Here is a 23,074-nt window from a genome sequence, read left to right as displayed (position 1 = left end):
CTTGTGGCACTTTACGCGTCGACGCGTCTTTTGGGCCATCGCGACACCGGCGGGCAATCTGAGCATCAACCACGACAATGGCTCAGACAACGCTGGATGACTGGGCGCAGGATACTGTGAACCCGGAAGTTCGCGCTCACGTCTCTAGTCTAATATCTGCTGTACGTATCCCCTTCCACTGACACAATGGCTACTGACATACAATCAGCTCGGTGGTATTGGCGATGACGGCACGTATGCACTCGGACACGACGCCCTGCTCTGTCTCAAGGACCTACGGAAATGGCTGAAGTTCGCCGACGGGCAGTACAATCGACGCGATGTAGCACGATGCATGGCCGAAGCAAACCTCGTAAAGGGCGACTTGCTTGAGATACTGGCCAAGATATCACCAACTGTCATGGAAAGCGCCTGGAAGCACAAGATTGCGGTTGCGACATGTGAGAAAGTATACTCCGAATATTGAGACTGTACTGACAACCGCAGTGGAACTTCTCGTGCCTTTGACTTGGCCTAACGAGATCGACCCCACCGAAGCGACCGTAAACCACCACCGACATGGGCCTTATATCGGGCTCGCCCAAATTGGCTACAAACGTGCTATTCTGCAATTCGACCGAGACAGAACCCTGCAGACTGCCGTCAAGATCGCGCTCCCTTCTATGGCCGTACCCCTCCGAGAACGCACACCACGAGATGAGGGCATCATTCGAATCGCACTATACTTCATACGCAACATCGCCATGCTCGCACCCCCGAACAATGCACACATGGACACCGACGAAGCTGAAGTCTCCCGATCTGCAACGATTGATACTTTCCACGAGCAGGACATATTTCAGGTGATTCTGAGTATAGCGTCTAGTATCGGGGAGGACTTTGTCACCCAGGATGTTGTTATTCTCGAAATCTTGTTCTTCCTCCTCAAGGGCATCGATGCTGAGAAGTTGTTCATGGAAGACAAGAAGCTCAACATCAAGAACACGGACGAGCTTAAGGGCTTGATCCAGAAAGAAAAGGCCATGCTTGCAGGCTACGCCCGCAACGCACCAACCCGGCATAACCGATTCGGAACGATGATCTGGATGAAGCGGGACGACGAGAAGGTCACAACTATATCCGGGCAGGACGTGCTAGGGAAGGCTCAGGCTAGCATGCAGAAGATGGATGATACAAAGAAGTGGAATAAACCCCGTCGTCCCGGGAAGAAGCAAGTCGGCGATGAAGAAAGGGAGGAGTTCGATCTCCCGGTACCACTGACCTCTTCTGCGCGGAAACACATCAAAGCGTTCGTCGAGGAGTTCCTGGATTCGTCCTTCAACCCTCTGTTCTTGCATCTGCGGAAAGCTATCGAGCGCGAAACGGAGCGTGTGGAAACACGACACTCTAGGCAGTTCTTCTACCTCGTATCGTGGTTCCTACGAGCAGAGTGCGCACGGCGGCGAACGATGAAGGAGAGGGCCGCAGACCCTAAGAGTCCTGAAGTTCTGTCTGCTGAGGATGAGAGCTATGGACTAGTAGCCGAAGTCATGAATCAGGAGACCTTCATTCTACTCAACCGCTTCATGCAGAAGAGTCAAGATGAGAAGGCATGGCGAGACCTCAACGCCGGGCTGAAGTGCTTCACCCAAATTTTGCTTACCGTGCATGAGATGTCCGAGTCGGGTCTTGAGGAAGACCAAGAGATTGCCGAGAACATTCAGAACCGCATCTTCTACGAAGAGTCAACACACGACAGGATAGTCATGATCCTAAGGTCATACAAAGATCAAGGCTTTGGCTACCTTGATGCAGTCACAGAGCTTTCCCATGTCTTTCTGCGGATGCTCGAGCGCTATGCAAAGCAGAACGTTGACATGCAAATCCGATCGAAAAGACGAGCCCGAAAGATCAAGAAGAAGAAAGCGGAAAAGCAGGGCGAAGACGGAGAGGAAGAGGGTAACGTTTCTGAGACTGAAGACCTCCAACAAGCCCAAAAGACGGTTTCTGAACGCAAGTTCGATTTCATGAAATTCTCGGCAAAGTTCGTGAACCAAAGTAGCGTTAACACGTTCGTTGCCTTTGCCAAGTACTTCAGCGACCTCGATACCGAGCAGCTCAAGCGTGCGCATCGCTTCTTCCATCGCGTCGCTTTCAAGATGGAGCTTGGTGTCCTGCTGTGCAGAGTGGACATCCTGGCGCTTTTCAACAAGATGATGAAAGGTCCAGGTGGTCTTGATCCAGAGTCGCCAGCTTACAGAGAGTGGGATGATTTTGTCAAACACTTCTTCAGGCAGGTTGTAAAGAGAGTACAAGAGAGGCCAGAGCTGGTAGTCGAGATGCTGTTTGACAAGATCCCTGCAACCATCTTCTTCCTTGAGCACGGATATGATCGCGAGATACACACTCGAGCGCCACGAGCTCCGGCAGAGCTTGAGGTCAAACCTGGAATGGAGCTACCTGATCAGATTGGTGTCGCTGTTGGTGTTCTTGTTAATCAGTCAAAGTCGGATGCTCTCCGCTGGGTACGCGATGTGCTTACATCGGCAGCCGAAGAGCGCAAGGCGTGGGAAGAGGCAGCTGAAGCACAAAAGGCGTTGGTGGCTGACGTAGAGGAGCGTCCAGAAGGCGAGGCACCTGAGAATCCAGATACTGAAACCTCGAAGCCGCCATCGATCTGTAAGTATTCCTATCACTGTGAGGAAGTCTGCTAACCGAGTCTAGTCATCAAGCACGATACCGAAGAACGTCGCGTCGCTATGTTCAAAGACAACAAACTACGACTGCTCATGAACCTGGTCGGCTTCGAGAGATTAGGAGAACACCACGATCCGGACGCTTCATGGATCATACCTGCATCACTTACTTCAACGCAATTGCAAGAAGCCATAGATCTCATTCGCAAGTATGAGTTCGATCCCCCAACATATGAGGACGGCAAAGCGCCAGAAGACTTGCTTCGTAGCAAGGCTGCAGCAGCTCGACGCTCCACTCGTCGGGCCGAGTTTGACGATGACTCTGACGGCATAGACCGCGACGAGGAAGAGGACCACGGAGAGTACGCTAAGGGTGGTCCCACTGAGAGAGATGCAGACGCCCCTCGCAAGACGCTGAAGCGACGACGCCGAAGGAATAGTGCCGTGGAGCTTGACGACGAAGAAAAGGACCGCAGAGCCGAGGCACGTCGCAAGAAGGAAATCGAGAAGCAGGCCAAAGCATTGAGTACCATGTACGTGCATGACTCAGACGACGAGGACTGGGACGCTGAGAAGGATGCCGCCTTCTTCGCGCGAGAACAGGCAATCCGCGAGGAAAACATGAAAGTGTTCAAGAAGTCGCTTGTACTTGGAACCGTGGAGCCAGTAGCATCTAAGAAGCGAAAAGCTGATGCACCGGCCAAGAAGAGCAAGAGGAGAAAGAGTCCACCGAAACGGAAAGCGCCATTCGCCGATAGTGACGACGATATGGAAGATGCAGAGAGCAGCCAAGCTCCTTCCGTGGTTGATGGCAATGAGGAGGAAGATGAGGACGAGGACGAAACTACAGATACGCCACTTTCATCGCAGAACGCTGGTGCAACAGCAGCACTTAGTGAGGCGGACACGCCCCGGAAGCCAGTGAGTGATGCTGCGACGAAGAGCAGCGATGCTGCAATGCCAGACGCAGATTCGGATGACGATGATGACGACGATGCACCGATAGCGCGCAGGCCTGCAGCGGCCCGTAATACGAGGGCTGGATTTATCGTTGACAGTGACTCGGAGTAAGGAATACGGATAATAACATCTTCGGTGTTGTTTAAGGGAATGGTTGCATAGCATAGCATGGTGTCTTAGGTTTGTGCTTTTCAATGTTTGAATACCCACTATCTTGTTATGTCACTAGCGTGTTGTCTCGTTTATGTTCTGGTTAAAGGTCCAAGATTTTTCTGTATTGGTCGAAAGAAGGTATAAGTGGATGATGTCAAGTGCGGTGGCCGTTCCACGGCAAGGGTCAGACAATTGTAGCCTTCAGGAGCGTTTGCAGTTGCTCTTTCCTGCCGTTTGGTCACGACTGCATCTTCCGTTCCATGACGTTGTTCTTAATCCGAGGTGTCTGCTTCGTGCCTTCCTTGTTTACCTCCTTAAGGACAACATCATCCACAACAACAACATTCCGCGGGTAAGTCTTTCTTCCCCACAAACGCTGCACACCACGCTACAGCCATGCTAACATATTCAGATCGACACAGATTCGAGCAGATTCGCGCGCGTTGGGAGACGGCTCAGCCAAGTGAAGACGGAGCAGCGGCGATGGTGGGCTGGAGAGAAAAGTCGAGCACTCACCTCCCGGTGGGCGGTGAGCCTCAGGAAAACAGCAGCAGCAAATTTCGGAGGAAGCTCAGCTATGGCTTCGCTTTCATATCAAATCCCCTCTCGCAGCGAAGGACGACCCCGGGACGTCATCAAGTGAATGTACCGTCATTGGCTGTTACCGAACCATCTGCAACCGACATTACTACAACGAATTCTATATCCGAAGCTGCGCTTTCACCAATTCGTGTTTCTGCGCCATCCAACCACTCCAACGATGCGACCGAAGAATCTGCAACAATCCTGTTTAGCAAGACTTTACCCCAGAGCGCAGATACCGATACTACACCGCAGCCACTGCCCCGATCGCGTACGCTGAGCTTCATCCCGCTCCCGGTTAGGGTTGAGCCTCAGTCGTTCGCCGCAGGCGTAGAAGGCGCGGTCAAGTCCCATTCTCTCGCGGTAATGCCTCAATCAGAGCCAGATTCGGTGCCTTCGAAGATTCCTACTCCCAGTCCGCCATCCCTAGAGCGCCGTCGCTCTAGTCCACGTCAACACGTTCAACAACACGTCTCGTACCGCGCTTCTCAACAGATCAAACACATCGCGACTGCCCACACGTTGGCGGCCGCCAACAATGGCTCTCCGGTGAAGCATTCCTATCAGTTGCGCTCACGTACGACGCCAAATCTCGTCAAAACAGCCAACGGGCCACAGTCGGCGCGATATATGGCTCCCAGGCGGCCAGGACCTAAGATGTCTGTGGTATCACCAGTAGCTCAAAGGCCGCTTCTGCAAGAGAACATACCGACGGACAGACGTATATCACACAGGCGGTCGCAGATACAAGAGAGGACGCTGAAGAGGGAATCACTTGCAGTGCCCGGTACTCTGAACAGTAGAAGGTCGTTTGGTCCGGGACTACAATATTCACAGAGCAGGGAGCCTAGCTTCGCGACTCCACCCACAGTAAGAAAGAGGATGAGCTCACAGCTTGCACAGCAGACGCCAGTGACAGTAAAGCGGATACAGTCGGAGGAACAAAAAGATACACCAGCAGCATCACCCTCGATATCGAACTCTGCAGCAGCCCCGCCTCACAACACCGACCTTCCAACCCCCGCTCCAGATGCGAGCGAAAGTGTCAGGCCAGCTCTTCCCCGGCCGCCCACGGACAGGGAAAAGCAAAGGAAAACGCTAGGAACACCAAATGGTTTGGGCGGCGTCTGGCGGTCGTCCCATGCTTTGGCGATGACTACACATGAGGTGAGCAGACTTCCACGTTCCCAAACCTTCCATAATTTTGGAAGCCACATGGAAGTCGCTCCACCAGTGCCTCGCATCCCAGAGCAGTACAGGACAGCGTCTTTGTCGGACTTGGTCCAGTCAGTATGCATGAATCCGAAGAGCACTGTCCCGTCTCAACATGTCAGGGTCAGATCAGACGCGAGCTCGTGCGAATCGATACCCGAGGAGACGGATGAAGAAAGACTGAGTGTCACGCCGACATATACACCTTGCCAGCCTGGACGAGGGCTTGTGTCATCAATGAAATTCACCGGATCTAGTTTCAATCTGGCGGCGCTCCCCCCAGTACCAACCAGAGTCCCGATCAGAGCACCAAACAACGCTGGAAACCTCTGGGCCTATTCTTCCAGCCGCTCGCGGAGTAGACATAGGCAAGAGAGGTCCAACGTTGCTGACAATGAGATCTTGCAGGTTAAAGACTACATGCCGCCGCTTTACTGGGCTGGAAGATTCCAGTCTCGATACGATCAATGGCGTACCGATGCAATGAAAGCTGAACTCGACCCTGGCCATCAAACCTCCGGCCTCTTGGGAGAATGCAAATTGAATCAAGACAAGCTGGCGGCGTGCTACATACTCGGACAACTGCGCGACCTGTGCACTTCCGATCAAGCAGCAGATAGCCTTTGGGTACGTTCTATCTGCGTCATGACTCTGAATCCGTTTTACTGACTACGCCCAGGAGTTCGAGTACAAATACAGGAGAGAGCACAAACTGCTCGGCAATCCGGCAGACCTTCCGCCGATGTCATTCCGTAAGCACGACGACAACACGACTTCTGCAGGAGCTGGAGCCTTTGGACGGGCCGTGAGGAAGCTGACCCCACGCAAGGCTAGCCTGATCAACCTAATGAAGGGCAAGGGCTGGAACAAATCCGACGACTCGACTGAGCGGAACCAGGAGACGTCCTCGGATGGTTCATAATTCTACCAGGATGATGGAGGTTGTGGAAGGTGGATGGCCACGTTACGACCTGGACGAGAACACGGAAGTTGAAGATGATGTTACGATCATGTGAAACCTGCAAACAGTAAAAGGTGTCACGAGACATAACGAGGGCACAAAGGAAGCGCGAGAGTTTGAGATCTTGTGCATGGTCTGAGAACATCAAGTCATCAACTTTGTGGTCTTCACGGGAAGCATGCATTGTTAGATATCGACAAAGATGTAGTAATGTAATTTTTAGTCGACATTACAGCTTGGGTAGAACCGGCGACATTCATTGACTGAGGTGCTGAATGCTGAGAGCATGACATTTGTACAATTCATGTAACGACACGAGATTTACAGCTTTCAATGGCTTTCACACGCAAGTTATCACGAATCAGTAGGCCCTTGTTTGCCCGCGGTCTCTAACGGCTTATCCGATAGGCTTGGGCTTAGCAATCCGAGATCGAAACGCTATTGGAAATTACTTCGAATTGTTGGAAGGTCGAACAATGAGGTCTCCCAACAATTCGAAGTGATTTTCAAGAGCAGCTCGTCCCCGGGCCGCTAAGCCCAAGCCTATCGACTAAGCCCAGGACCAGACGTATGTATTCAGAGTGCTATGACCAGATATCGTATTTTCCCACAAGATATGCGCCGTGACGCATCATGTTCACCGCATCTATGCTTCTACTCTTTCTTCTCCGGCTTGGGCGAAAGCTCTTCGACGATGTTGTTGGGGTCTTTCCACGCCAACGCAACGTACTTGGTGTGGCTTCCCCGTGCGAAGACCTCTCCCTTGTTGTTGCTGAAGTTGATGGATGTGAAAGCGAGTGTTTTTCCGACTGGAGTTATGTAATCAGCGATCGAGTATCTTGAGCAAGGCATGCCAACATGATGGACTCACACTTGTCACACGTCACCTCGGCCTTGATCAAGTCGCCAATCTTGCCGCCGGACGAGAGGTAGGTTACGTTTAGGTCGGTGGATACGCCTGTTGCGAAGAGGCCGCGAGAGGCTACTGCTAGGGAGCCGCCGAGGTCGACTGGGTGGGGTTGTGAGATACTGGTGTTTGAGTGGGGGTTTTGGGAGGGGCGGCTTACCCATGCTAGCTATTGTGCCGCCGTGGAGGATGTTAAGGCGGTTCTACATTAGGTGAGTTTCGAGAACATTGTAGGAGACGATAGGTGGGATAGCACGGACTGTATGCTCTTTCTGGATGTCTAGCTCGAACTTGACGCGTCCTGGGACTGCCGAGGTTACTCGGAGCTAGAATTGGTGTTAGCATAACAGTGTACCAGAGCTATGAACTCTCATAACCTACACCGTCTAGTAGTCTTTCGTGTCGCTTTTATTAGCTTCGTGTATACATGCTTAGGTGTTGGCGGTACCTTGGCTCCAGGCCCGAGTTCGCTCGGAACGACTCCCAGACCTAGCAACACGTTAGAAAATCTATAAGGTTGGTCAATGACATGGTTGGTTAACTCACAGATCTCACAAACTTCAGCGCCGGCATGATTGATGCTCACCCCGTGATGTGCGAAGAGTGATGTCGTTGTTCCGCTCGGCAGTTGCCCACGTACCTCGGAAGCTAGACCAGGGTGGAGCGGAATTTGTGGGGTGAGCTTTCCGCTCGCTCGGCGCGTCATCAACTTTCTTTGGCGATTGGCGACCTGCGACTTCCACTTGCGCGACCCACGCGTCGCTACCGCCCAAACTCGTGGACCCTTTCTCTCCGAACATGATAATACGGCGGTAGACCGACATCCTCCTCTCCACATCCCCCACGATGTCGGCTTCATCTTCATCTCAGGCGCTGGAATACCTCGAGGGTCTGCCTGTCGCGACACACCGGCGGCTGTATGAGCAGCCTTCCACCGTGCTGGCGGTGCTCCGCTGCATGCTTCCGCATCTTGGTGAGTGCATTTATTACGTCCGCGATCCTGTCGCTAACGGAGCCACAGCCAAATCCATAGTCTTTGCGATGCTCTACAGACCCTCATCCTTCCCCGTAGCCGACATGGACGCCTGGTTCAAGCCTTCCGCTAGGAAAGAGAAGGAACAGGCTCTCTTTACCCTCGAACGCCTACACATCATTGCCCCTGCTAAACAGGACGACGGTACCTTCTCGTGGACTATCAGCAAAGACTTCCAGGGCAGCCTACGAAACGCCCTCGAGGGCTCCGGTACCCACCGCTCGTTCGGCGTGCCGGCGACCAGAGAAGAGAGCGGCGGAAAGCGGTTAAGCATCGACTTCCTCGACGAATACTCGCGATCGCAATGGGAGGGTATACTCTATTACTTGGTGAGCGGCGCGGCTGGACTTAGCAGAGACAGCATCGAGAGAGCAGAAGTCGGTCCTGGAACGAAGAAGCTGCTACATACCGGTGACCTTGTGAGGACCGTACATGGAAGTCCAAGGATTACCAAAGACGGCTTCTCTTTTGTGCTGCAAGAGACGAACGCCCAAGTCTGGAGTCTGCTCATCGTCTACCTGAAAATGACCAACGAAGTAAGTATTGAACCCCACGAACCCTGCGACGACTGTCCTCTTCGAGCTCAGCCGACGCCAACGAACACCGAATCTGACATCGACCCCCAGCTCGGCATGTCCGAAACCGAAGTGTTATCCTTCCTCTTCATGCTTGGTTCCCTAGAACTAGGCCAAGACTATTCCACATCCACGCTCTCCCCCACCCAATCTCAGATGCTCGAGGACCTCTCCTCCATGGGCCTTGTCTATCGTTCGGACAAGAACGCGCGAACCTTCTACCCCACGCGCCTCGCCACAACCCTGACCTCAGATTCCGGCAGCGCCATGTCCGCCTCCTCCAACGACATCGCCCAAGCCTCCCAAGGCAACGCCGGCCCCTCGGCATCCGCAAACAAGGGCTTCATCATCATCGAAACAAACTATCGCCTCTACGCCTACACAAACAGCCTCATCCAAATCGCCATCTTATCCCTCTTCACCAAACTCCAACATCGCTTCCCCAACCTCGTCTCCGGCAAACTCACCAAAGAATCCGTCCACAAAGCCGTTCAATCAGGCATCACGTCGAGCCAAATCATCTCCTATCTGACGACCTACGCGCATCCTCAGATGCAGAAGACTATTCCCTACATCCCGCCCACGGTCATGGATCAAATCCGACTATGGGAATACGAAGGCGAGCGTGTGGAGACTACAACGGGATACTTGATGCGCGAATTCGGCTCCGAATCAGAGTACAGGGATGTGCTGGGGTATGCGGGTGCGCTCGGTGTGCTGGTGTGGCAGAACGACGCGAATCGCTGTTTCTTTGTGAGTCAGGTGGAGCAGATTAGTGCGTATCTTAAGAAGAAGAAGGAGACTAGGGATATTGCTCGGGGACGGTAGATTTCATCCCGGGTTATAAGTTTCATTGCGGATGGCTGAGGTGTATGCATGGAGGGTTTGGATATGCAAAGCTACTCTTGGCTAATCGCATTGGCATGGGCGTTTTGGGGGACAAGCATTGGCGTTTAAGGGGAAACGTTTTTATAAAGTTAGATGATACGGTTCTGGCTGATGGGTGAGATTGGAGATGCTTGAATCTTCTAATCCCGATGCCCTGTTCGAGTATCCACTACGTGTGCGATTCCATGCGGAGCTGATGATATCCTCGTGCTACTCGATTAACCAAGTGGTATAGGGACATCATCAGCTCGGATGGAATCGCACACGTAGTGGATACTCGGACATGGCTGCTCATCGCCACTGTCATCACCCAAATGCTCTCTCTCTCTCTCTGTCTTTCTCACAGGTGACCGCCAAAGCGAATGTGACAAGACCAGACAACAAGCGCAAAGAAGAACTCCTACCCACCTAGCACCTCATACAATAAAAAAAACTGAACACCCTGGAGCCTACGTTGATCTTAGACCGCCTGGTTTGTATGTTTTTATCTTAATGTAGGCTCCAGGGTGTTGAAATTTTTTCCTAGGCTAACGTGCCAGTCTATCGCAAACTTAGGGGACAGGCATTAGCATTCAGTGAGGAAACGTTTGTATAAACATAGATGAGATGGTTTTGGTTGATGGGTCTTGACACGGAAGATAGCTGGGTCTTCTAATTTCAATGCTATGCCCAAGTATTCACTACGAGTAGACTGCGTTGAAGCTGATACCATCGTACGATCCAATCCACTTGGTTGCTTGGGTGGGCAACCACGTGGATTGAATCGTACGATGGTATAGGGCCGATCACCATCAGCTCCATCCCAGTCTTCTCGAGGTGGACGCATGCGACGGTTCTGATCACGTTCCAACAGCCGTTAGATGCTTTTTATCTAACGGCTGTTGGAACGTGATCAGAACCGTCGCAAGCGTCCACTTAGTCAATACTCGGATATGGCATACTCATGCCACTGCCATCCATCCCCCAAAAACTCTCTCTTTCTTACAACAAAACGCTACAGCGAATGTGAAGACACAAGCAGAAGCAAAAGCAAAACTCCCACCCAACCCTGTCTATCACAAACTCCAGAGAACCAAAGAAGCCAGCCAACTCCGCAGATATTGTTGAAATGAAAGACATTCACCACCCAAACTTCTCAACCTGAACATCGACATTCCTCCCGCTCCAAATCAACTCCGCACATGTATTCCTTACATCCCTGACCAGCCCATCCGGTCCACTAACCACAACACCAGTCCTCGTATTCCCATGTACATCCTCCTCTTCAACCCACTCCCTCACAATACCACCAGCATCCGGTCGCCCGGCAAGTGTCGTCGGCGGCGTGATGAGCACATCTAAACCCCAATCCTCTAATTCCTTTAGTTTATCCTCTGGGATCCAGAGACGGTGGTCGAGTGAATGCGTTATCCAGAGTAATTTTACTTTTCTCTGGGATCTGAGCGTGGGTTCGGGGTCGGTGGAGGAGGGTTGCAAAAGGGCGTAGAGGAGGGGGTAGGCGACTGCTATGCCGGACCCGCCTGCGATGAGTATGGCTGTTGAGGAGGACTCTAGAAGGTCGAGGGCGTGGGATGAGCCGTAGGGGCCGTCGAGGCGGATGCGGAGTTGTGTAGTTGGGTTTGGGGAGGCGCGGGCATGGCGGAGGAGGCTGTGTGTGAAACCTGGTTCGGATTGGGCGCGGATGAGAAGGGAGAACCAGGCGTGTTTTCCTTGGCCGTCTTGCGTTGATGTTGTTGGGGCAGCGGAGAAGATGGTGAACGGATGGGATTGGATGCCGTGTTTGCGGGAGAGAGATGGGACGGAGATGAAGATGTGTTCATTTGGTTTCCAGCCTTGTGTCATGGTCTTGGCCAGGACCGCGGATTTCTTCGTGTCGACTTCCCAGTTTGCTGAAAGCAGCAGGGTCTCGTCATCTTCCAGGATTTCTAGTGTTGCGGGGTGGGTACTGGACTTCAGCCACATACGGTAGACTAGTCGATCGATGAGGAAGATGGCGAGGGACACGCCAACGTATGGCCGTGAGGTGTGATGATGAAACCATAGGAAAACCAATCCAGCGACCTGAAGTACGATGTGTAAGCCCAGAAAGATCTCATACCACCGCTTTCGGAAGCTTCCCAAGCTCGTGAAGTAGATCAACTCATACGCAATCAGCGCGGCTAGACCTAACAGCACAACGCGGTTGAATATGAATCTCGCCAGCGTAAAACCCAGATGCCTCAACATGCCATACCACACAGCCACCATACCGAGGAAATGCAAGAACGCCTCCAGACACATGAGCTCTCCTACTCTCCTATGGAAGATGTTCAAACTTTCATACGAGTATCCCGTCAACAACTTTATCGGTTGGTTCTTCGCGGCGAGTAGGTATAGCAGGGGCAGATTCATGATGAAGATGATTCCGCAGCGGTCGGCGAAGACGAAGAGGTACATGAAGGAGAGCGGCATGCGGTAGAAGTTGTAGAAGATATTCAGACCGATCCAAGCGAGGACGAGCAGCGAGACGGCGTTCGTAGGTAGTATTTTGTTGACAACAGGTATAGGTCGGGGTTGGTATTGCAGCGCGGACTTGAGCATGTAGTAAGGACGCCATACTACAGATCTCGTCACGCGTCGGGGTCGCTGCGAAGGAAGAAGAGGGCTCGCTTCATCAGCATCGTTTATTTTCTTCGCGGCGGTGGTATCGGGGGGCGTCGCATTTCCTTCAATAGTACTACTCGAGCTACTCCAGGCCTCTGCCTCCTCTTCATGCGCCGTCTCATCATCTCCCTTCGTTGTACTGGCTATGCGCCTCTTCCGCCGGTGCAGCACGATCTTCTCGGACCAATGCCACACTGTGAAGACCAGCAGCACGCCCAGCAGGACCAAGTTGTATGTGTTCAAAAACCTCCGGCTGAACAGTATGGCTTCGACGAGTTTGCGGAACCGCGGGTCTTTGCCAGGGTCATCCGGATCGACAAGGTCGCCTCCGCCGGCGGCTTTGAAGGCGTCGTAGTCGTGCGCCCACCAGGGGGCTTCAGTCGATGCTGTCGCTGTTAGAGCGAAGCGGAGGGCGTCGCGTAACCATGGCGGTGTCGCTTCCATGGTGAGGGTTGGGCATGTGGAGAGGAGGATGTCTGGGAGAGTAGCGGCATGTCAGATGGGGTAGTGTTCCAGAGTTTCCCCACATGTACTCGCGTCATCTCACGCGCGTGCGTGCGCGGGTTGTCAGGTGCTGCCGATAAGCTTATCGGGTGCTGCCGAGGCACGCGTAGCTTCATTGAGATGCGATGCCATTCCATGTCGACCGTGATGGAATTGGGATCGCTATTCTCTAGTACGCATTCCAGAATCGAATGGTAGATTTAGCGCGTCGTACAGCCTATTCTTGAGTGCTAAACTAAGCTTGGTATTCTGGGTCACACAGCTCCTCGTAGAAACCCGCATGCACTAACAAATGTGTTCAAGGCGATTTCAATCATCTCACCTCATACAAGAAAAAAACTGAACAGGTCTGTAGCCTACATCAACGCCGGGTCACCTATCTTGTAGGTTTTTATGATAATGTAGGCATCGGGCCTGTTCGGTTTTTTTGGTTGACGTGATCTGCTTCCTTTCATCTATCCTACAAACATCTATTTGTTCGTCCACTTGGCCTGCTCCTTCGCCGCAAAAGCAGTCATACCAATCTTTTGATCCTGGCTCCCAAACAGGCCATGGAACACTCTCCTCTCATACTCCACGCCCTCCCTAATACCAAGTTCCTGGCTCTTGTTCACAACCTCCTTGGCTGCCTTGACAGCAATCTGGCTGTATCCCGCAATCTTCTCCGCGGTCTTGATGGCACCGCTAACACACTCCTCGGGTGTCTCGAACACCTTGGCAACAAGGCCCCAGTCGCTTGCTTGTTGCGCTGTGATGTTGTCGCCAGTGAGGATGACTTCCATGGCTCTTGACTTTCCAATTGCCTTGGTAAGGCGCTGCGAGCCACCTGCACCGGGTATGACGCCCAGCTTGATCTCGGGTTGTCCGAACACGGCCTTGGGTCCTGCGTACATGATGTCTCCCATCATGGCGAGCTCACAGCCTCCACCTAGCGCATATCCGTTGACGGCTGTGATAAGTGGCTTCTTGAGGAATGTGATGAGGTCCGACCATGACTCTATGAAGTCCTTGCCATATGCGTCGCTGAAGGTAAGGTCCTTCATCTCTTTGATGTCGGCACCGGCTGCGAATGCCTTTTCCGATCCGGTGAGGACGATGGCGCCGATGGATTTTGAAGCTTGGAAGTCGCGGAGGGCTTGGTTGATCTCGAGGATGAGGGGGGTGGAGAGGGCGTTGAGGGCTTTGGGACGGTTGATCTGGACTTGGGGTTGTTAGTCCAAACACATCTCTCTAGCAGTGTATGATAGTAGTTGAATAGAAGGTGGTAACATACTCAAACCAACACCAGGTCTGGCCACCGATACAAGCAAATGCTCGAAGGACCTCTCTGTCGCATATCCCCTCGCAAGTCTGGGTAGACCGGTAGACCGGAATTGAGAGGCGACCCTCGGTGTTGATCGTAATGCCTGCATATTGAGTGTGTAGAATTGAGCTTTGACTACGAGTCCAGCTCAGGCAACATGTATTTACATCGAAAGAGAGCAGATGAGCTCAGAGCTCCAACAAGTGGGTAGCATCGGCACCTCGGTAAAGCGCGCCCGCCAAAACATGCCCGTACCAACATCCCACTTCGACGCGACGAGCGGCACTCGCTACCTTGGTCCTAGCGCGTTCTGGGCGGGCGCCGGCGATCTAAGCCCCAGCCTTGCGACGCATCTCAACTTTTTGACACGATTCCCTCAACAAGACGTCGCCTCCGCATTCACCCACCCACGCCTTCCTACGCGGCGCACCAACTCCACCCCTCCGCCATCACCACACACCCTCCCACCCCCGCCGCGACGCAACCATGGACTCGCCTGAGCCAGATACCCCTTTCAGCGCCGTCACAGCACAAACGACCAAGTACGGGCGCCTGTTCCAGACGTACCTCGACAAGTCAACGCCCTACACACCCTACCGATGGGGCGGCACAGCGACGCTCTTCCTGCTCTTCGGCCTGCGCATCTTCTTCGCCCAGGGCTGGTACATCGTCGCATACTCGCTCGGCATCTACCTGCTGAACCTCTTCCTCGCCTTCCTATCCCCCAAATTCGACCCCGCGCTCGAGCAAGATGAGGGCATGGAGGACGGCAATGCGAGCGGCTTGCCCACCAAGGAGGACCAGGAGTTCAGGCCGTTTGTCCGCAGGCTGCCCGAGTTCAAGTTCTGGTACTCGACTACCAAGGCGATTGCTATTGGCTTCTTCTGCAGCTGGTTTGAGATTTTCAACTTGCCCGTCTTCTGGCCCGTGTTGGTCGTTTACTGGTTGATTCTGTTTGGCTTGACGAGTAAGTTGGTTCTGGGATGTGCGTATGAGTTCAAGGCTGACATTGGTGTAGTGCGACGACAGATTCAACACATGATCAAGTACCGCTACGTCCCCTTCACCGTCGGAAAGACTCGCTACCAGAACGCCAACTAAGTCGGGTCGATCGGCCGACCGTCTGCTTTCACTTCGTCGGATAACGGTCTGGAACTTTGGGAAGGTTGCCATCAACGGCTGTTTTTGGGCATGGGCGTCTTTTTCCGGTCCGCGATAGACTTCGAGCTTCATACTTCGCAACTCGGGGTTGCTCTAGGGAGCGGGTGCTGCCACGATAACGCGTTGGATGTTATATCATGTGTACACGTAGCAGGAAAGCCAAGAAGCTTATATCTTTAATATCAGGACAATGTACTATATACGCATGCACAGGTGAACATATGTGCAAAGAGAGGATTCTAGGTATCTGGCAACGACTACTGATAAAGCAAACAACTTTGGAACAAGGAAAAGAACGACAAGCAGCCACCGATGCTACAAGACAACGCAATCAAAGGAAATAGGTAAAGAACAACCTACTCCATACGCAAAGCAGGAGCCTCAAGCTTCAACTCCGCCAAACTCGTCTTCCGCAACCCTACCTTGACATCCTCGCGCTCAATCCCCACCTCCTTTGTGCAAATCCACGTAGAAGCATACATGTTAACCCTACATTCATTAGTTAGTAAGTATGTCTTCACGACATCCAAGAGGCAACATACCGATCAATACAGCTCCCCGGCACCCTCACAGCCACCCTTTTAACCGCGAACCCACACTCGCCAAACACCTTGATATACCACGGTTCCAAGCCCGCAGACCTGAGCATAACCCGTCCTTTTACCTTCAACGCGCGGTTCAACGCACGGATCTGTTTGAGTGCTTGTTGGCCGGACGGTGGGAACCAATCCATGCTATCCATCACCACGACAATGGTTAGTGTACCGGGTCGCATTCTAGCAATGACTTCGGAGATCTCATCTGTGTGGATACGAAGACCGTTGAACGCGTTGGGCTTGCTGAGTTTGATGTGCGATTTCGGGGAGAGGTAGGTGGGGTGGGATGTTGGTGTGTAGTGGCCCAGGAGGGTGAGGAGGTAGTAGTGGTTTGATGTAGAGAGCAGGGTGGTGTTGATGACGGGCTCGAAAGTGTTGAGTACGTATTCATAGATCGCGTTCCCAGAACTCGATTTCAGCGCGTCGTCGGAAGGCTCTTCGTGGAACGCCATGTAATCTGCTGCTGCATCCGATTTAGCCACCGTCGGTGTCTTTGTCTCGTCAAAGTCGTCGGTTTTCTTGAAATCGGCTTCGATGACTGCGCGTTGGGCGGGGGGCACGCCGAGAGCTTTCCAAAGCCACTTCTCGTTGCCGAGGATGGCCCAGGTGAGGATCTTGGAGTGCAGCACGGTCTTGATGGAGCGTTGCCAGATTTCTCGTTGTTCGTTCAGGGTGGATGCTGTGCAGAGTTTCTGGACGTCCGAGGTCATGCCTAGGAGGTGGAAGAGCCAGCCTGCGATGGAGAGGGCGTTGCCGGAGCCGCCGGAGTAGTAGAGACCTTTTGACGAGGAAGATGAGAATACTGAAGGTCCGTTGTGCAGCCAGAATTGGAAGGCTTCGGATGAGAGGTGCGGGCTGAGCTTCTGGATTAGGAGGTTGTGAAAGTCGGGGTGCTTGCCTTCGCCGAAGAGCTTCCATACGTCTTGGTAGGGGAGCGCGGTGAAGGCGGCGACTTTGAGCTCGAGGAGGTGGTTTTGCGATGGGTTGAGGTCGACGGCGTGGACGCGGCGGCAGTTCTCGAGACAGAAGGCGAGGATGTTGTCGCCCGCTGAGCCGATTGCTAAGACGACGTCGTTGGAAGTTGGCTTGAGGAGGCGCATGTCTGCTACGTCGTCTTCCCATGTGAATGCGTAGATGTATGAGTCGTTGAACCGGGTGTGTTTGGGCAGGGAAGAGTCGTAGTGGATGCGCCAGTGGTGGTTCTGGTACCATGTTGCCGGGAGTGGGAGGCTGGATTGTAGGTTCACCACAGCGGACTCGTAGGCCTTTGAGTGCACTTCGACGTCAGTCTGCGTAGCCCCTGTTTGGAGATCAAGAGCCGTGAGATAGGGCGATTCGGTAGCAGCGGCATCAATCTCAGCGAGCTTCTGTGTGGATGCGCCATGGTCTTTTGAGCAACCAAGCCAGATGAAGTAGGGTAGCTTGATACCAGTGCCGAAGAAGTTGTTGCGAGCGTTGATGCTAAGGACTGTGCCAAATCGGTACTCCAGGTAGTCCTAAAGATTATTAGAAACTGCGCTTGTATCGTGGAGGTTTTGCATACACGTCGTGCAGGCTCAAGGTTGACACGGTCAATCTCAAACCAAGTCCGCCAGAACACACGTGAAATCCACATGCAGTGACGATCAATAGCACCACCCATATAGTTCCTACCCATGAAGTCGACCTGGTTCTGCACGTAGAAGTCGACGACACCGATAACGCCGTTGGGGCTCATCAAGCTATCGATCGAGTCGATGACAGGGTAGAACTCGGGGATCATGCTGAGAGCATAGCTCATAGTGACAAGCTCAGCACCACCGGCATCCGCGTTCTCGTCGAGGTCGCGAACAGTTTGCTCTTTGGAGATCATTTCTTTGCGTTCGTACGCTTGTGGTTCGTGTTCGTGAAGACGGAAGGCGCGCGCATCCTGGCAGATGACCTTTACGTTCGTCCAGCCGAGACGGGCGAACCTTTTCCGGGCCATCTCGCAGAGGGAGGGGGAGAGGTCGACGACGTCTGCGTGTGTCAGCAACGTTTTGTAGGCTGATCTCTTCTGACTTACAGACTGCGCGAAAGAAGCTCGTCACAGGAACGAAGGTGTTCATCTGTTCGACACTGAGATCTCGTCAGCAAGGCAATATTGGTATTGTCTACTGGTTACTTACTTGTGACCAGTTCCTCCGCCGATCTGCGAACATTAGCACATCGACCATCATCCAAGCCTCTTGTCACGTACATCAACCCAGACTGGTCGTTGCGAGATCAAACCCGCTTCGGTACGGTGCTTCAGCTGCGCAGCGACCAGTCCCAGCATATCCTCACGACCTCGAAGAAGCTTGAGCCGGGTAGCGTCGTAGACATCCGCTTGAGCTTTGTAGAAACTTTCCTGTTCATTTGATTAGACGAGTCCCGAGTTTTGTCCCTTCTTCAAACGCACCAAAGCATCTTGCTGACTTCCAGATCCGTCTCCAGTATGAGGCTTCAAGAAACACCCATAGATGAACTTGAGGTATGCTTCGAATGTGCTAGGCGCCTGATCTTTGCTCTTCGGTCTGAACGCTAGAGCAAAGACCACCGTAAGGAAAACACCAACGAGGCACAGCGTAACCGTAAGTTGGTGAAACGGGTCACTTGGAACAAAACTTGAGAGAGCCTGCATAGCTGCGACTTCACAACAAGACAGTAGAAGCAATGATCAAGAGAGGAGAGGGGGGAACGACAACAAAACAAAAGAAACCCCACAAACACCATGGAGGGGTTATATGAGCCCTCATTCCGAGTCCCCCAAGCATCATTCCGACTTCGGTTCGGTCATCATACATACCCGCATGCCCCAATAGACAAGGTCACCCCGCTGCGCAGCCTGGCGTACGGCTTCGTCCTCGTGTCTCGCGTCACCTACGAGCCAATAGCCCTCACCACATGTTCTGAAGATCGCTCAAACAGCGCCCAGACAGCCTACTAAAGTAACCTACCTTCCTTACTATCAGCATTACGGAACTGCCCTGAGTAGACTACCGCACCACCGCTAGAGGCGGCTATGCAGGGTCCTAATAGAACCGAAAGTATCTCCAGATCTTGAATAGCAAGAGTCTAGAGAGGGAACAAAGACGTCAGTCGACCTATCGGGTGGTGGTGTTGTTGCGCGTGGGTGAGGCGTGCCTGGCATGTTGGTGTTGAGACGGGGATGGTTGAGGTTGCGGTTGGTGGGGTCGGCGGCCAATCAGAGGGGAAGAGGGAGGGCGTGCCAGAATGCAGGGACGTCGAACGCATGGAAGGAGCGCGACTCTGGCTCGGCGTTGTTTCCTACATGCAAGTCACTTTGAGTCGTCGGGTGCAAGTGATGATCCCGGACGATGTCGGCAGCTGCCAGCCTTGCGCGGGCGGCTTGGCTGGGTTTGAGACGTGAGGACGCACCAGACTCTCCGGCGAACCACCTCGAAGGTATTGTAATCATCTTGTATACCAAAGTACATCTTCAATGACCATTCTGAACTAAGACTAGGCCAGATTCTAACTTGAACGCTCATTTTCTTCTTCGCTATGCGTGAGACTTGGGGCGCGGCTATACCACCTGGTATGCTCATAGAATTGTTGTATTGGCGCAGTGTCTCTTCAATACGCCTGAACGTCATAGCCAACTCGCTATCGCTGAGCTTGTTCTTCTTCCGTGCGCGTTGCTTAGCAACTCTTGCGCCGCCGGTTGGTGGATGTATCGGCTGACCTCCATGTGCCACTGGTTCTATGTTCAGCCGAAGTCTTTGATCAGCACTGCCGCTCACCAGTATAAAACGTGATTTTAGGATGGAGAGCGAATGTCAGCATTGTGAGAGATATTCTCCGTACGATATTCGATACCGTCGTAACGATGCCATCTTTATTTCGTCCTAAAACTTACATATCGCCACGTTGGTGACGGCTTTCAAGAGTTGTGTTGTGCGAGATGCAAGTGTATCGAAATTCTGCAAGTCTTTGCTATCGGTATCGTGGTGGGACTCGAACCCTCAGACTGGTCATTTTCAAGACCCTTAACCATCATCTACATCAGTATTCCAAGGTTGGGGTAAACGTACTGTAGGATGTCTGGTTATCTCAACGCCATGTGCTGTTCACGCTATATTCAAATCAACTCACAACAAATAACTGAAACCCAACCCTTGTTGTTCATAATCGTCAATTCCGCTATGGTACTATGCTGAAGGTTTAAGTATTATTACAAGCCCGGCATGAGGGTGCACGCATGCAGCGGCTACACCACCACCAAACTACACCTTAGGCGTAGAAGTTGACTGTGTCCTTCTTCTTTGCCTGTACCTCAGCGATAGCATCGACGTAGTGCTCGTGGCTGATCTTCTGGTGACCGGTCCGGAGAGCAATCATACCAGCCTCGACACACACAGCCTTCAACTGCGCACCACCGAACTCGTCAGTGCTGCGAGCCAACTCTTGCCAGTTGACAGCGTCGTCAACAGTCATCTTCCGCGAATGGATACGCATAATCTGTGCGCGGGCCTCCTCGTTTGGTAGCGGGAACTCGATCTTCCTGTCCAGACGACCAGAACGAAGCAGAGCGGGGTCCAAGACATCGACTCGGTTCGTCGCGGCAAGTACCTTGACACGGTCATCGGAGGCGAAACCGTCCAACTGGTTCAGCAGCTCCAACATAGTTCGCTGCACCTCCCTGTCTCCGGACTTCTCGGAATCGAAACGCTTGGTGCCAACGGCATCCAATTCGTCGATGAAGATAATTGAGGGTGCCTTCTCTTTCGCCAGGGCGAAGCAGTCGCGGACCAACTTCGCACCATCTCCAATGAACATTTGTACGAGCTGTGGGCCGGCGAGCTTGAGGAATGTGGCGTCGGTTTGGGCAGCGCAGGCTCGGGCGAGGAGGGTCTTTCCAGTACCAGGGGGGCCGTACATCAGTGCACCTGTGATCGTTAGTACGTGTTGAGAGATGACCACATGAGTTGCTTACCCTTCGGCGCCTTGATGCCAATCTTCTTGAAGCGCTCAGCCTCCTTCATGGGCCATACTACAGCCTCGACGAGCTCTTCAATTTGCTTGTCAAGACCTCCAACATCGGTGTACTTCTCAGTTGGCTTCTCGTCAACTTCCATAGCCTTCACCCGACTGTCGTACTCTGCGGGTAGGGTATCGAGGACGAGATATGAGTCCTTATTCACACCAATGAGATCACCGGGCTTCAGCTTCTCATGGTCTACTAGACCGATGAGAGGCAAGAAGATGGTTTGCCGAGTTGAGGTCTTGATGACCGCTGACTTGCCAACGCGGGTGGCGTCTAGGTCAATATTTGCTCCCTCCTCAGCCGCCTCTTCTGTGACGTCAAGATCAAGGATCTCGACAACGTTTCCGACGAGGTATGGTAGTTGCCTTTGAATGTCAGTGTGTTGTCCACAAAGTCGCCTCAGTCCAGCGCGCTGCGGGGTGACAGCAATCACGTCAATGACATACCTATTGTTCTCGATCTTCTCTAGGTTGTCCTTGATCTTCTCGTTCATAGAAGCCTTCTCGTGTGTGAGCCGTTGGAACTCGCTCTTCATGATGCGCATGTCGTTCTCCAGTAACCGTTTGCGCGCGACGATGTCTCGTGTGCTTGAGTTGAGGATCTCTTCGTCGAGCTGCTCCTCCTCTGGTTCCGCATCCTGCATCTCTGCATCACCATCAGCCTTCTTTCCGTCCTTGCCTCCGTCTTTCTTGTCATCGTCCTTCTTCTCTTCCTTCTCGTGGCGCTCAAGGTCGTCGAGATCTTCGAGTGTGGACATGGTGGCGGTGTTGTGAGAGCGACGTTACGCAGTGTGGGGTGATAGAGATGACTGGGTCGGTGCAAGAGTGATGGTGGTGAATGACGCCGACAAAGAGGTTGTTGTGGTGCGGCGGTGATGTGGAGCTGTAGAGGCAGCTATGGATTACGAAGGTACGCACCAGTGCACGGTGAGAGACCCTAGCTCCGATTGTCTTGGCGTCCGTGAACGCCGATCCGTCGCGCGCAACAACGCGCGATAATGTAGGAATCGCTATCCTGCCTATATGGCAGCTTGATCGGTCGAACTCGCATGATACTAAAGCGTAAGTCTTAGAAGTGTGTAATTCCATGCAAACGGCGCTTTGCGAACACTCGCCCTGCAGGTATGGCAAGATTCCACGCGTTTGATGAGTACAGTGATACTGAGTCGATTCAGACTGCTAAGCAACATTCATGGTATCTATTGGAGATGTTTTATATGAAGATGGAAGTGATCGTATTGGTGGGGGGAATAGGAAGCAACTGCGATCGGCTGTCAGGTTCCTGCCATTTCGTTGGTGCCAACGCCGCAAAACCCCCGCCTGATATATGTTCAAGCTTCCGAATTCTTCATCCGTTCCTCTCAGGCACCTTGGCCTAATGGTAAGGCGTTGCTTTCCGGTGGCAAAGATTGTGGGTTCGAGTCCCACAGGTGTCGTTCCTTTTGCCGTTGTCCTGTCGGCTTCTTTTTGCGTCTTTCTGCATCTTTTTGCCTTTGTTCCCGCCTTGTTAGAATTCGCTCTTCGGACCGTGAGGCATGCCGATATAGTCAAGCACTGTAAATAACGCTAGCCCAATTCTAGTATAGGCCTAATCGCATGACTGAGCGAACCTCCCATCTTTAAGTCGTGGTGCAAAGATCCGAGGTCGCGTTCGGTGGTTAGAGAGCGCTCTTGCCATACTAAGCTCCTGACATCCGAATATCCTTACCATCAACCCACCACATTCTTTTGTTGCACTACATGCTATTAAATTTGGTACATCGTGTGTAGCGATTCTGATTAATTCACTTCGTGCTTGACAAATCTGTGTCATGTTTACGGCAAGAGCACTCCGGTGCGCTCATGCCACACCTTTCGCCCGACGTGCCGCGCTTCACCCACCATATCTACAGGTTGGTCTAAACACACCACATT

General features: G+C 52.8%; 9 protein-coding genes and 1 non-coding gene across 10 annotated transcripts; 5 read left to right on the top strand and 5 right to left on the bottom strand.

Moving 5' to 3' along the window:
• Positions 1-77: 77 nt before the first annotated feature.
• On the top strand, positions 78-3,746 carry TOF1 (Topoisomerase 1-associated factor 1; the record flags this gene model as incomplete). The annotated part of the gene is made up of 4 exons (XM_051429777.1): positions 78-161; positions 209-440; positions 487-2,658; positions 2,704-3,746. The coding sequence occupies 4 exons, from the start codon at positions 78-80 to the stop codon at positions 3,744-3,746; spliced, it is 3,531 nt and encodes a 1,176-aa protein (XP_051295264.1).
• Positions 3,747-6,065: 2,319 nt separating this feature from the next.
• On the top strand, positions 6,066-6,504 carry J4E90_000179 (uncharacterized protein; the record flags this gene model as incomplete). The annotated part of the gene is made up of 2 exons (XM_051429776.1): positions 6,066-6,209; positions 6,262-6,504. 2 exons carry the CDS (start codon positions 6,066-6,068, stop codon positions 6,502-6,504), a joined length of 387 nt encoding a protein of 128 aa, XP_051295263.1.
• A 693-nt stretch (positions 6,505-7,197) lies between these two features.
• On the bottom strand, positions 7,198-7,614 carry J4E90_000178 (uncharacterized protein; the record flags this gene model as incomplete). Its single annotated transcript, XM_051429775.1, has 3 exons — positions 7,198-7,352; positions 7,415-7,552; positions 7,611-7,614. The coding sequence occupies 3 exons, from the start codon at positions 7,612-7,614 to the stop codon at positions 7,198-7,200; spliced, it is 297 nt and encodes a 98-aa protein (XP_051295262.1).
• A 682-nt stretch (positions 7,615-8,296) lies between these two features.
• On the top strand, positions 8,297-9,886 carry J4E90_000177 (uncharacterized protein; the record flags this gene model as incomplete). Its single annotated transcript, XM_051429774.1, has 3 exons — positions 8,297-8,423; positions 8,472-9,019; positions 9,110-9,886. 3 exons carry the CDS (start codon positions 8,297-8,299, stop codon positions 9,884-9,886), a joined length of 1,452 nt encoding a protein of 483 aa, XP_051295261.1.
• Positions 9,887-11,065: 1,179 nt separating this feature from the next.
• Positions 11,066-13,033, bottom strand: J4E90_000176 (uncharacterized protein; the record flags this gene model as incomplete). Its single annotated transcript, XM_051429773.1, has 1 exon — positions 11,066-13,033. The coding sequence occupies one exon, from the start codon at positions 13,031-13,033 to the stop codon at positions 11,066-11,068; it is 1,968 nt and encodes a 655-aa protein (XP_051295260.1).
• Positions 13,034-13,563: 530 nt separating this feature from the next.
• On the bottom strand, positions 13,564-14,505 carry ECHS1 (putative enoyl-CoA hydratase, mitochondrial; the record flags this gene model as incomplete). Its single annotated transcript, XM_051429772.1, has 2 exons — positions 13,564-14,294; positions 14,367-14,505. 2 exons carry the CDS (start codon positions 14,503-14,505, stop codon positions 13,564-13,566), a joined length of 870 nt encoding a protein of 289 aa, XP_051295259.1.
• A 377-nt stretch (positions 14,506-14,882) lies between these two features.
• On the top strand, positions 14,883-15,497 carry J4E90_000174 (uncharacterized protein; the record flags this gene model as incomplete). The annotated part of the gene is made up of 2 exons (XM_051429771.1): positions 14,883-15,363; positions 15,415-15,497. The coding sequence occupies 2 exons, from the start codon at positions 14,883-14,885 to the stop codon at positions 15,495-15,497; spliced, it is 564 nt and encodes a 187-aa protein (XP_051295258.1).
• A 416-nt stretch (positions 15,498-15,913) lies between these two features.
• On the bottom strand, positions 15,914-18,119 carry J4E90_000173 (uncharacterized protein; the record flags this gene model as incomplete). Its single annotated transcript, XM_051429770.1, has 3 exons — positions 15,914-16,046; positions 16,100-17,649; positions 17,697-18,119. The coding sequence occupies 3 exons, from the start codon at positions 18,117-18,119 to the stop codon at positions 15,914-15,916; spliced, it is 2,106 nt and encodes a 701-aa protein (XP_051295257.1).
• Positions 18,120-20,407: 2,288 nt separating this feature from the next.
• On the bottom strand, positions 20,408-21,918 carry RPT5 (26S proteasome regulatory subunit 6A; the record flags this gene model as incomplete). Its single annotated transcript, XM_051429769.1, has 3 exons — positions 20,408-21,063; positions 21,111-21,526; positions 21,608-21,918. 3 exons carry the CDS (start codon positions 21,916-21,918, stop codon positions 20,408-20,410), a joined length of 1,383 nt encoding a protein of 460 aa, XP_051295256.1.
• A 606-nt stretch (positions 21,919-22,524) lies between these two features.
• Positions 22,525-22,596, top strand: J4E90_000171. Its single transcript has one exon. It is a non-coding gene; the product is annotated as a tRNA-Arg (tRNA).
• The last annotated feature ends 478 nt before the right edge of the window (positions 22,597-23,074 follow it).

The sequence above is a fragment of the Alternaria incomplexa genome (genome assembly GCF_024043165.1).
Source record: "Alternaria incomplexa strain BMP 0042 chromosome Unknown scaffold_1, whole genome shotgun sequence".
NCBI lineage: Eukaryota > Fungi > Ascomycota > Dothideomycetes > Pleosporales > Pleosporaceae > Alternaria > Alternaria incomplexa.
Note: the sequence above shows the minus strand (reverse complement) of the source record. Positions and strands in the feature narration are given on the sequence as shown.